Source organism: Abramis brama (genome assembly GCF_963993115.1).
Source record: "Abramis brama genome assembly, chromosome: 17".
NCBI lineage: Eukaryota > Metazoa > Chordata > Actinopteri > Cypriniformes > Leuciscidae > Abramis > Abramis brama.
The window spans coordinates 9,607,343-9,620,466 of NC_139979.1; the positions used below are offsets into that span (position 1 = coordinate 9,607,343).

Here is a 13,124-nt window from a genome sequence, read left to right on the forward strand (position 1 = left end):
CATCAGAGATAGGAAAGGCGGTGCTGACAGGACTGGGAGTGTCAGGGAGGCGGCGTGTGAACGGCATAGCGCAACGTGAATCATGCTCTCCAGCCGCAACAAGATCTCCGTTCCACAACCACAAATCCTCCATCTTTAGCTCGTTATTGCTATTAGACCCGCTCAACAGAGCTTCAATCGGCTAGCATGAAAGCCCTTCCTCATGGATGTGCTGAAACTTTAACTGCACACCAATCAAACTCATCTCTGTTTCTGGCAGAAAATCCCTTGGCTTCTGGATTTTGGGGTGTGTAAGTTTGGTGAGATGTGGCAAATAGGCCCTGTTAAGGAAAATGTTTGGTCAAATGTTTTAGTCATAGTCTTATGATAAAAAAATATCCTTTAAATTTAGTCAATATTTTGTCATTTACTTCAAATTTAGTCAATGAAAACAACATTTTAGCAGACAAGAAAGTCACAAATTAAAGCAAATATTCAAACATTTTATATATTTAAATATGTATCACCCAGCTTTATTTTAGCATTATTTATATACTATAATAATATTTATTAATACTTTGAATTAGCTTTTTTCACTTTTTCGTTTATTTTAATTTTAGTTTACGTTTAAGTTATCTTTTTATGTCCTCTTGTCATTATTAGTTATGGGATGTTTAAAAAATATATATTTCTATTTAATTTATTTGAGTTTTAGCAATTTTATTTAGCAACATAAGCATTTTATTTCAGGTAGGTACCAAAGCGACATTTTTTATTTAAATTTTTCCTCTAATATTTATATTTTAGCTTTATTTCAATAATTAAAATTATTTGTAATAGTTTTAGTTAACAATAAAAACGTGAAAAAAAAAAAAAACATCTGTACTTGTTGCGAAAACCTGTTCAACTTAAATTTAGTTCACTTTGAATAATTTGAGATAGTAGATCTTAGAAAAATTATTTTGTGATAGTAGTTTTAAAATAGTTGACATCACCATGCACATCTTTGGGTTTGTCGTCTTTATCTTTGTTAAAATTTTCATCAGTTGACAAGATCGGTCACAATATCTCATGTTTTATCTGATGTTTTTGCTGGGTAGTGCTCTTTTCTCTACATATGACCGGGAAACAGGCGCTTGGTTTTGTTGTACTGACCGACATCCTTCTATTGCCAGACTTGACACACGTGCAAATCGCACATCAAAGAGCGCTGATGACTGTCATAGTTCTGTGTTTGAACTACTGAGGCGTGTATGTGTGTGTGTGTATGTTTGAACAGTGGTCCTGTGTGTGGCTCCCTATGCACCCTCTGTCGGCCTTCTGCCCCTGGCTGGCTGTTTGTGTTCATATGTCAGGAGTCACTTACAAATGATGCATTGGTGTTAATGGACAACTTCCTGTTTAAATAAATACAGATGAAAGGCTTATTCAGCACACATATTGCCTGAACCTTTCCAGCAGAGCCACGTGTGACGGAGGGGTTGCCATTTCTTACCATTCTTTTATTGTCAAAGGTTTGTTTATCTCTGGAATAAACATAGAAATGCCCTACAAAGGGCTAGTGGGGTTACATTACAGCAAAAAGTCTGATATTTTCCAACACAAGGACTGAAAACACCAACTGCCCCTGTGTGAACCAATCACAGCCTCTGCAACCATTCACGTTTAAAAACAAAAGCAATAGAGAAGGTGTCTCTTACCATGTAAAGGCCGAACAAGGCCCTCATGTTTCTGTTGTTAAGCTTCAGTGCCTGCGCAAAATACTTCCTGGCCAGCTCGAGGTTTTCCAGACCTCCCTGAGTGTACTTTACCTGGGGGAGATGGAAGAGGAAACAGAAAGGTGATGTTGTGTTATTGGCACCCTTAAAGTTGACACGAGAGCTAAATAAACAGAACATGATCTAAATAAACAGAAATTATCCTATACAAGCATACAACATGATGGATGCAGCAAGTCAGAGAGTGCAAAGTTGAAGGGAGTTGGCCAAAGATTTCTGTCTATTGCAAAGCTACAAAATCAAACCAAACTGATTATATTGAATGTTTAATGATGCTATGCAGATAGGAATGTTGGACCAATGAGATTTTACAGTGGGTGGAGGCAACCCACATTGATATGACAATTTTTTTTTTAAAGAACAAAGAAAAGAACTAAATCTCCGATTAACATAGACGATTTTAAAGGATATGACCAAGATACGAATAGCTGATGCCAACTATATATTATATATATATATAACTATATATTATATATATATATATATAAAAGAGTTCAGATGCAAAAGCCTAAGTGCCATCTGAAATTTTCTTCTAGAATGATCATTTTTATCAAGCTCATATATTTAATTTCAGTAATTTCACTTCATTGTCATTTAAGTGAAATTACTGAAATTAAATATATGAGCTTGATAAAAATGATCATTCTAGAAGAAAATTTCAGATGGCACTTAGAGGCTTTTGCATCTGAACTCTTCATATATATATTATATATATATATATATATATATATATATATATATATATATATACACACACACACACACTTTTTTAAACCCATAAACCTCTTCTTTCTGAACTTATCAACAAATTTAGTGACATTTTAAAAATAAACGATTTAATAAAAAATAAAAACATATGCAAACATCATACATACAATATAAATTCATATACACAAAAGTATACAAACTAAAGTTAATAGTTTGTGTATAATCTTACATCATTTTTTGGTATGTTTATGTTTTTATTTGACATTCTATGTTTGTCACTTATTTTCTGAAGGCTTAATTATTATCAACAATTTAAAATGTATTTGCTTCAGATGGCATTGTTGATTAACAATTAAACATTATTCTTCCTAAAATAATGCTTAATTATTTTTATTTTTTTAATTAATTAAACTGAAAAGAACATTTGTTTTAGGCAGGAAGAAATAAATTGTACCTCGGCGTATTGTTCACAGTACAGGTGATTGTGTGGGTTCGTCATCATCAGTTCTTCAAGACAAAAAGCTGCTTTTGCATAACTGCGGGAGGGAAACAACAAGAGAGGGGGGGGGGGGGGGGGACTATGAAGATCACACATACACACTTAAAACATCTCCCAGTAGCTTTGTGGCTGATTATGCAAAGTGATGCTCAGACTCGTTGATAATCTGGGACTGGACGGTTTGAGGTTTCTCTTTCATCAGCTTTTATGAGTTAATGGAACTGCGTGTATAAACACCCATATGGTCAAATGACAAACGGAGCTTTGCAACAGCGGTGGCATTTCTGCCCTAGATTCAAAAATGAATGACAGTCTGTTTCTGGGTTCTTCATTGACATCTCGAGGCTGTCATTCTCAAAAGCCGTTTCCACATGAGATCACTGCTGAGCCATTGACCTCACACTAAATTTACAGTTTCATGTCTCAGACACTCTCTCCCTTATAAGTATACAACATGGGCCTGCACATATCCCCATTGCTCCCACCAAAAAAACTAAACAATTTCAAAAAGAACTGCAGGACTATTACGACAAAGCCGCAAGACACAAAAATGAGCCAAATGAATCCAAAAGCTGTGGACGGGGTTGAAAGGCTCGTTACCGCCTCGAGTCCCCGGCACCGCACAGCTTTTTTAGCTACCGTTAGGCAAGCTTTCTGTCTCATTCCGTGCGAGGTCCACACATCGAGCCCCGCAATGTACGTGCTCGCGAACACATATCAATTTATCACAACACATGAAATCTTAAAACAGAGCTGGAGGACGTCCAATCGGGTTGTGGATGCTAATCTTATGCCTAACAACAACTGGTGGAAAAAACGGGCTGACGCAAACAAGAATTTTTTGGTGGAAAAAGGGCATTGATGTTGCTGACTCGCAAAGAGATGATGAGCCTATCAAGCCGTTTAGGAAATGTTCAAGGGATTTTAAATACAAAGAGAGGAGAGAATGAGAGTGAGAGAACAACACAGACAGTCAAAGAGGTTGGAAGAGTGAGCAAGTGAGATCAGGCCACTCAGAAGGTTGAATGCTGCTTGCAATTACCATTTCCTCTCCATAAAGACTTTCAGATGTGCTCCTGCTATGGCGTAAACTGTGGCGAAGCAATGCAAAGAGTGAGAGAGAGAGAGAGAGAGAGAGACAGATGGAGACACAGAGAAAGCAAGGCAGGCATCAACCCACATCACTGCTTAACTTAATGCCCACTACCTGAGTATTCAACATACACGGCCGACTCTACCAGTGCTCCATTTATGGATGGTGGTTTCTGCCTCAAAAAAAAAAAAAAAAAAAAAAGTAAAAAAAACAATGTGACTTTAATTGTGAGAAAAAGTTTAAAATGAAAAAGTCATTAAAAGATATAAAGTAACACTGAGGAAAAAAAGTCAAATTTGGAGGCAGTCATATTGTGATATTTAAAGTCAAATTGTGAGTTATAAAGTCACATTGTGAGAAAGTCAAATTGAGGAAAAGTCATATTTGGAGATCTTAAAATAAAAATATTTAAAATATAAAGTCACATTTTGATATTTAAAGTCAAATTACGCAACAAACTCAAACTGAGAGAAAGTCACATTGTTAGAATCAAAGTCAACTTAGGACGCAAACTCAAATTGTGAGATTTCTAAATATTAAGTCAAATTGTGAGATATAAAAAGTCACATTGCAAGATGTTAAGACTGAGAAATAAAGGTGCGATTACCTTATTTTTTAAACTTTGAGGCATAAAAACAGGCTCTCACATCCATCTCCACATGAACCTACAAATCTACAACTGTGTTAGGATGACTGACTAGTGAAGTTTACTAGTTTATCAAGACTGCTTTCTATTGAGCTGCATCCACCTGCTTTTGAGAGAATCAAATCTTATCCGTTTCGTTAACATGATCAGTCAACATATTTATGCTTCCTTAAGAATAACCAGTTAACTTTAGACAACCCACCGGAAACAACCCTACCTAACAATAGCATACAATTCACCCAAGAAACCACTTTTCAATTGTCATTGAAAAGCATGATCTACTAGTGGTCAGTGTATACTACGGACTTAGTGTAGATAGCCGCCCGTCATAGCTGTGTAATCAGCTGTTTGGGTGGCGTTTGTTTCTCTTCATCTTGTTTTAGTTGGGAGAATGGTTGCCACCTCATTCTCTTGGGAATTTCTCTTTTTCCCTTTTCTCCCATTCTTTCACAGCGTGGAAGAGAGATGTGATAATGCTGGCTTTGCCGGAAGAGGAGGGGAAGGGGAAAAAGTGAGTCTGTGACCTGAAATAAAGAATAGAAAGAGAAAGGGGAAGAAAGTAAAAGAGTGACACTGACACGCCTATAGATAAGGGGTTGTCAAAGAATGGTGTGATATTAGAAAAGTTGGACTAAGCGGGCAGATAATCCTCTCACCCCTGGACTTCCTCTGTCTGCAACAGCAATAAAGCTCTTTACACAAAACCGTGAGGTATCTAATAAGCGGTGCTCTCACCAAGCGCCTGCATTCCTACGGCCAGTGGCCTCCGACCGGGACAACCAACTTTTTCTTTCTCTCACACACATACTAACACCACGTAGCCCCCCTCATGGACAATAAGACCAAAACAATTAAAGGAGGATGGAGGAGAGGAGGCACAGACACAGACTTGTAGTTTCCTACAATCCTGATGCCTGGCAGAAAGTAACCCCTGGCAAAAGAGATATCAGCAGGGGAGCACAGTCTTATCCCAGGAGTTGGAGAGGGGGCTCAAGGAACAAATCCTATTATGGCCCTACTCCATGGGACAAACAGACACTGAGCTTTAAGAAGGGCCCCTGGCTGAGACTGGCATTTCACTGTCTTTTACTCCAGAGGGTCCCAAAACTCTACAGCAACCGTCACACGTCAACCAAAGGTCCTGAGAATGACCTGCGAGATGGTGGTGAATGTGACCTTATAACCCTTGTAAACATCACATTTTATACGGACATCTTACTGACACATTGGTGACTGATAAATCGATTTTAGCAGATTCATTCATCTTAAATGATGAGTTTTCCCTACCTGTCTGCATTGCGTAAGAATACAGTAAAGTCACTCTGAAAACTTCATGATTTTACAAAAGTAGGATGCACTGATATTTTCAAATTCTAGCTGATTCCCAAAAAACAGATAATTATTATGTAATGGGTATAACCAAAAAATGGCAAATCTTAAAATTCTATACTATTTTGTCTAAGAAAATCAAAAATATGTACAAAGACGTACAAGTGAATTTAAGTAACAAACTTAAAATATAACTTAAAATAAACTTAAAATATAATGTGCAGTATATAAAATTATTAATCAGCGTTATTAAAGTATAAGTCTAAAAAGATTAACTTTAAGTGAGCATTAGATGATGGAAAAGTAATCTAAATGTAAAAATAAGACAAAAGAGCAAGTACAATTAAATATGCAATATTAACTGATATTACTAAATAAATAAACTAAATAACTTCATAAAACCTGATAAAGGAAATGGTGAAAAGAGCATTAACAGTCATTCTGATTTTTATGTGTTACTGTTTTTACACACAATGATGTGCGTGTTAAAATTAATCTCTTATTTCCAAATCAAATTCTTTTAATAATTTAATCTGAGCAAACTGAAACCCAGTAGGCAGATATTATTGAAGCCTTTCCCCTGTTTTGCCATAAAATATGCCTACTTTTTTGAAACATGACTGGTATATGTTCTAGTTACGTTGTTTATGTACGGGGGTGTTTATGTACGCCACAATTTGATTAACCCTCATGTTCTATCAACTTCTTGCAAGAAAAAAAAAAAGAATCAACAAAAGAAATGATGTAGGAAATCATTACTCATGCTCATTGATGTAGAGTTCTGACAGCTCATGCCATGCTTCCTGGTCTCCCACAAACCTGCAAGACAGAGTAGTGGTAGTTAGCTCATCAGAAAGGCCACGGTGGACAAAAGGGGGGGGGGGGGGGGGGGGGGGGGTAGGCTTGAGGGCCAACTCAATCAAATGCAAAACCCATTTTAATTAAAAAGTGAAGGGGAAGTGAGGGAGGGGGGGTCTAAATCCTCTTGTAAAACACTCACTGCTCCAGATATTCGTTGAGCTCGCGAATAGCCTCACTGCTTTTGCCCTGCGCTCGCAGGATGGAGATCTTGCGCTTCCTTGCTGCCTGTTGGGTTGACATCAACAGAGGATTAGGGCTTTATTGTCTCAAGTGTTTGCGAGCAACAGAAAAGAGCAAAGAGTGAAAGAAAGAGGCATGTGTAAATGATCATAGTATTGTGAAAGCTGAAGGAATCTCCACAATCCCCTAGGGTTCTGGTGATCAGACTGTGAAGACAACAGGGATGGCAGAGGCACCACAATCTAAGTTGGATTCCATCTCCATCTTACGAGTTTCGATCAGACAAATACTGATTTTGAGAGTTATAGAAGTAAGAAATTGATTTAGATACACTCAAACATTGTCAGATTGTCACCAAATAACTTTACGGATAGCATGTTGGGGATTCTGGTGGTTCTTGTTAACAAAACATCTAATTTCCGTCTTAGAAATGTGTGACCTAGTCTTGCATAGCCAGACTTCTGACTTGTAGCAAAATATCCTCATTTGTGCTCATTTTAGCAAAGATTAGATTTAGCATTTTGTAAAATTGAATTTTACATTTCAAAAATCCATTTTAAATCCATTTTAGATATTTATTTTTGCAGTCATTCACAGATTACTTAATGTCAAGACAAGTAAAATGTCATGTCTAGAATTCATATTTACAAAACTAAATTATACTACATTTGTCTAAAAGTAAAAACTACAAAATTCTAATCGTTTAAATATTCCAGCTCCACAAAAACACCTTGAGAGAAAAAGACCACTGTACAGAAAACACTATAAAAACAATAACAACCAAAAAAAAAACCCTACTTAATCATACAACCCGTGAACAGAATCGTGGAAGTTATACGGTATGCTTTAAAATAGTCTAACAACATCACCAACATCATTCATCATTTATGAATTCTGAAACAGGACATCATGGAGATGGATTAAATGCACCAGCACAGTTACTGGGCAGAAGTGCACGTACAGTTTCTTTTTTCCTCCCCTGAGGCAGTGTTATAATAAAAAGCCTTGCACCATCAGATTGTCCAATATGACGTTTCCTTGAAAGCATATTATTACTGCATTCAATTCGTAAGTAATATAGCAGCAGATACCAAAAAGTAATGTCTTTATCAGATTAGAAAACGAGCATCAGCGAGGATGCTGCTCACATTTGGAAGGGCAAGTAAAGACCCATTTCAAGTGGTGAATATAACACATTGCCAAAGAGACGCGGGCCATATGCATTCACATAAACTTAGCCCAGCTCACATCAGCCACAAATAACGTCCGCCTTGTTCCGACGCAGAAGTGACCTTCAGGCGGATTAGAATCTCATCAATCTGAATCAGAAAGTATTACGCCAAGTCCAACGACTTTTCCAGGAGAGCCTCTTTTTTTCCCTCCGCTGGTGAAAGGAGAGCAAAGAGCAGAAGCTTTACCGTTAGAAGTGCCCCAGATATTATTTATGAACTGGCACTTGATAGAGTGGGTCTTCCCTACTACCACAGCATGGACCAAACTCCATCAAGCCGGGCATGAGTCACGTCTGAAAGGCCATAAATCTGGAACTGCTATGATACCACCGCCACTCCAAATCCACTTATCCATCAACCAGGCGGCCAGACGAACCTGCTCCACTGGCTGCTGGAGCTAAGGAGTTGATGAACTGCCAAACCCCTACTGTACGCAAGTCTAATAGTTCTTACTGGATCAGCGGAAGACATGGTTTCACATTACCGGGGCTGCAGATGACAGGTGAAATAAGGCTATAGCTACAACCTCAAGCTGTTTGGATTATTGCACGAGTTCTGTATCGCTACATAACGTTTTCCTCCAAAAGTATTTAAAGAAACTATGGAATGGAATGGAACAGCAATTCCAAATAGTTTAAGCTATCAAATTTTATTGTTAATGTTCAGTTTCTGCCAACAAACTGATTTCTTTGTACTCTGCACTGAACAAGGCGGAAGGCTGTTTGCGACCACAGGTTATTTACTCGGCCCCCATATCTGTCTTTCGTTTCCTCTTAGCGCACTTGGCACCGACAGAAACATACGGAGGCTGGTAGACCAGAGAGTCTTACGAAACTTTATTAAACAATGAGCTATTCCAAACCATTCCAGGTCTCTTCATGTCTTTCCCTCCCTCTCCCTTCTCTTTCGACGTGATCCAGGAAAGGCCAGCATCTCATTTTCATTCTCTTCGTGATTCTTTCTTCTGAAGCATTTCTGAGTGGCTCTCACCGTGAAGGACCTGGCTGCTTCCATCAACCCCTGGCTCTGCTTTCAGACTGCAGTTGAGAGCCCACCTCCAGGGATTTCAAAGGCAACCAGCGTTCCCACAGGGTGAAGAGGAGTTGACTTTCAGCACAGTGGTGTACCGACACGACCCGACTGAAAAATTCATCCTTAAATAAAATAATTACCTGCTATTGGTTTAAACATATCCAGACCAAATCTACAGTCTCAGCGACGGATATCAAAATAAATTCTAAAAGTCCAAATTCATTTGAATGTCCAACTCTTCGGAAGCAGCGTTAAAGGAAAAGTTCAGCCAAAAATTCCGTCATTTACTCATCCTCATGTATTATTTTGATTAATGTTTCAGCTGAGTTTGTTTATACAATGAAGGTCAAATGGATGCAAAGCAACACTGGATCCCACTGACTTTCATTGTGAGGAGAAAAAAAAAGCAGAGACATTCTTCAAAATAAAATTCTTCTTTTTTTGTGATCCACAGAAAAAACGGTTTCTAAAAACTATGACAAAAATGTAATTGTCCGAATGACCGAAATATAGTTTCAGTTCAGAAAAAAATCTGTTTGACCTTTACAAACGACATCTCATTCTGCACTGTAATTGCATGTCAACCTAGAGGTTAACCTCATGAGAAATGTCATTGACCTAAATTGCTTTCACAAGCACAACCATGTTTATCCTGCTGGATTACAGACAGAGTGAGAGTACTGAAATTCTGTGAATCGAGTAAGCCTATTGGGTCAATCAGTGTTAAAATAAACAACTTGTTAACTTTACTTTCACTGTTCAGAAGTGGGTACTGTGTTAAGTGAGCAAAGATAGATAGATAGATAGATACAGTGAGGAAAAGAAGTATTTGAACACCCTGCTATTTTGCAAGTTCTCCCACTTGGAAATCATGGAGGGGTCTGAAATTGTCATCGTAGGTGCATGTCCACTGTGAGAGACATAATCTAAAAAAAAAAATTCAGAAATCACAATATATGATTTTTTAACTATTTATTTGTATGATACAGCTGCAAATAAGTATTTGAACACCTGTCTATCAGCTAGAATTATGACCCTCAAAGACCTGTTAGTCTGCCTTTAAAATGTCCACCTCCACTCCATTTATTATCCTAAATTAGATGCACCTGTTTGAGGTCGTTAGCTGCATAAAGACACCTGTCCACCCCATACAATCAGTAAGAATCCTAACATGCCATACTAACATGGCCAAGACCAAAGAGCTGTCCAAAGACACTAGAGACAAAATTGTACACCTCCACAAGGCTGGAAAGGGCTACGGGGAAATTGCCAAGCAGCTTGGTGAAAAAAGGTCCACTGTTGGAGCAATCATTAGAAAATGGAAGAAGCTAAACATGACTGTCAATCTCCCTCGGACTGGGGCTCCATGCAAGATCTCACCTCGTGGGGTCTCAATGATCCTAAGAGAGGTGAGAAATCAGCCCAGAACTACACAGGAGGAGCTGTTCAATGACCTGAAAAGAGCTGGGACCACCGTCTCCAAGGTTACTGTTGGTAATACACTAAGACGTCATGGTTTGAAATCATGCATGGCACGGAAGGTTCCCCTGCTTAAACCAGCACATGTCAAGGCCCGTCTTAAGTTTGCCAATGACCATTTGGATGATCCAGAGGAGTCATGGGAGAAAGTCATGTGGTCAGATGAGACCAAAATAGAACTTTTTGGTCATAATTCCACTAAACGTGTTTTGGAGGAAGAAGAATGATGAGTACCATCCCAAGAACACCATCCCTACTGTGAAGCATGGGGGTGGTAGCATCATGCTTTGGGGGTGTTTTTCTGCACATGGGACAGGGCGACTGCACTGTATTAAGGAGAGGATGACCGGGGCCATGTATTGCGAGATTTTGGGGAACAACCTCCTTCCCTCAGTTAGAGCATTGAAGATGGGTCGAGGCTGGGTCTTCCAACATGACAATGACCCGAAGCACACAGCCAGGATAACCAAGGAGTGGCTCTGTAAGAAGCATATCAAGGTTCTGGCGTGGCCTAGCCAGTCTCCAGACCTAAACCCAATAGAGAATCTTTGGAGGGAGCTCAAACTCCGTGTTTCTCAGCGACAGCCCAGAAACCTGACTGATCTAGAGAAGATCTGTGTGGAGGAGTGGGCCAAAATCCCTCCTGCAGTGTGTGCAAACCTGGTGAAAAACTACAGGAAACGTTTGACCTCTGTAATTGCAAACAAAGGCTACTGTACCAAATATTAACATTGATTTTCTCAGGTGTTCAAATACTTATTTGCAGCTGTATCATACAAATAAATAGTTAAAAAAATCATACATTGTGATTTCTGGATTTTTTTTTTTTTATTATGTCTCTCACAGTGGACATGCACCTACGATGACAATTTCAGACCCCTCCATGATTTCTAAGTGGGAGAACTTGCAAAATAGCAGGGTGTTCAAATACTTATTTTCCTCACGATAGATAGATAGATAGATAGATAGATAGATAGATAGATAGATAGATAGATAGATAGATAGATAGATAGATAGATAGATAGATAGATAGATAGATAGATAGATAGATAGATAGATAGATAGAATGAACAATCAACAGATGGATAGATGGAAGGAACAATAGATTGATAGAAGGATAGATAGATACATAGACAGGTAGAATGACAGATGGATAGAATGAACTAAAGATGATAGATGGAACTAACGAACAACAGATAGAATGACAGATGAATAGACAGACGACAAATGATTGATGGAACAAATGACAGACAGAGAGACAGATAGATGATAGAACGAAAGACAGAACAAATGACAAATGAATAGATGGAACAAATGACAGACAGACAGACAGACAGATGGATAGATGGAACAAATGACAGACAGACAAATAGATGATAGAACAAACGACAGATGGATAGATCGAACTAATGACAGATAGATAGAGAGATAAACAGACAGACTGATATGAGCCAGGAAGAATTTCTCCAAATCATTGCTGTAGGTATTGGACCATAATGAGCAATGGAAGGGCTAGGAGTTCGAACATTTTTGGACACCGCCATGGCAGAGAAACCTTGAGCAATTTTTGTTGATTCAACAATTTTGGTTAATGGGTACCACATCTATTCCACAGCCTATAATTACAACAGTTCAGTTTCCAATCTCAGCTCCGCATGCTGGGATGCCTCACAAGTCCTCACAGTAGTCGCCAATTTTCCGCCATTTTCTTGGATCGTGCCCTCATCCCATTCCACTGTACATGTTAAAAAACACAGCGTTTAGATAAGCCTTGCATTTACAGACAGGTGACCTAGATGATGTCATCCCTCCCATACCACAACCTCTTGTCACCCCGCCTGCTATACCCAGCCAAAGGGGATTGGATTGTGGGAAAATATAGTCTAGCTGCCACTGCACAATGGCTCCGTTTTCTTCCATTCCCCTCCTCAAAACGTACAGATTTGACAGGAGGTGACTTGCATTTGGAGATCAGGAAACGGGCAAATCCTTTTCGGGGCCATCAGAAATATCTGGGCTGAACCTAATTGTGTCAGGGTGTTTCACATGGTTCTCGCCTACACCCTTTCCACAAGTGGGTGCATCCTACCAAGCCTACCATGTCCTGTCAAGGAGCATTTAGTATGAAGATAAGACATGGAAATTGTATGCTTTTCACAATGAAAGCATGCCCTTGATGGCTACACCGATAGCCTGTTTTAGTCTTTTAACAGAGAGAGCCACCTAATCAAGTTGATAAATCCAAAAAGAGCAAAATCCCACTGCGTTTCACAGAGCGATCAAGCAAAGCTTTAAGTATCTGTCAGCC

General features: G+C 38.8%; 1 protein-coding gene across 1 annotated transcript in view; it reads right to left on the reverse strand.

Moving 5' to 3' along the window:
- emc2 (ER membrane protein complex subunit 2) overlaps nt 1-13,124 on the reverse strand; it is a 31,553-nt gene that overhangs the window by 7,417 nt on the left and 11,012 nt on the right. The window contains exons 6-9 of the mRNA XM_084087952.1: nt 7,033-7,118; nt 6,792-6,851; nt 2,920-3,001; nt 1,680-1,790 (exon numbers count right to left, since the gene is read on the reverse strand). Of these exons, the coding sequence (XP_083944078.1) occupies nt 1,680-1,790; nt 2,920-3,001; nt 6,792-6,851; nt 7,033-7,118 (339 nt within the window). The remainder of the gene's footprint in view (nt 1-1,679; nt 1,791-2,919; nt 3,002-6,791; nt 6,852-7,032; nt 7,119-13,124) is intronic.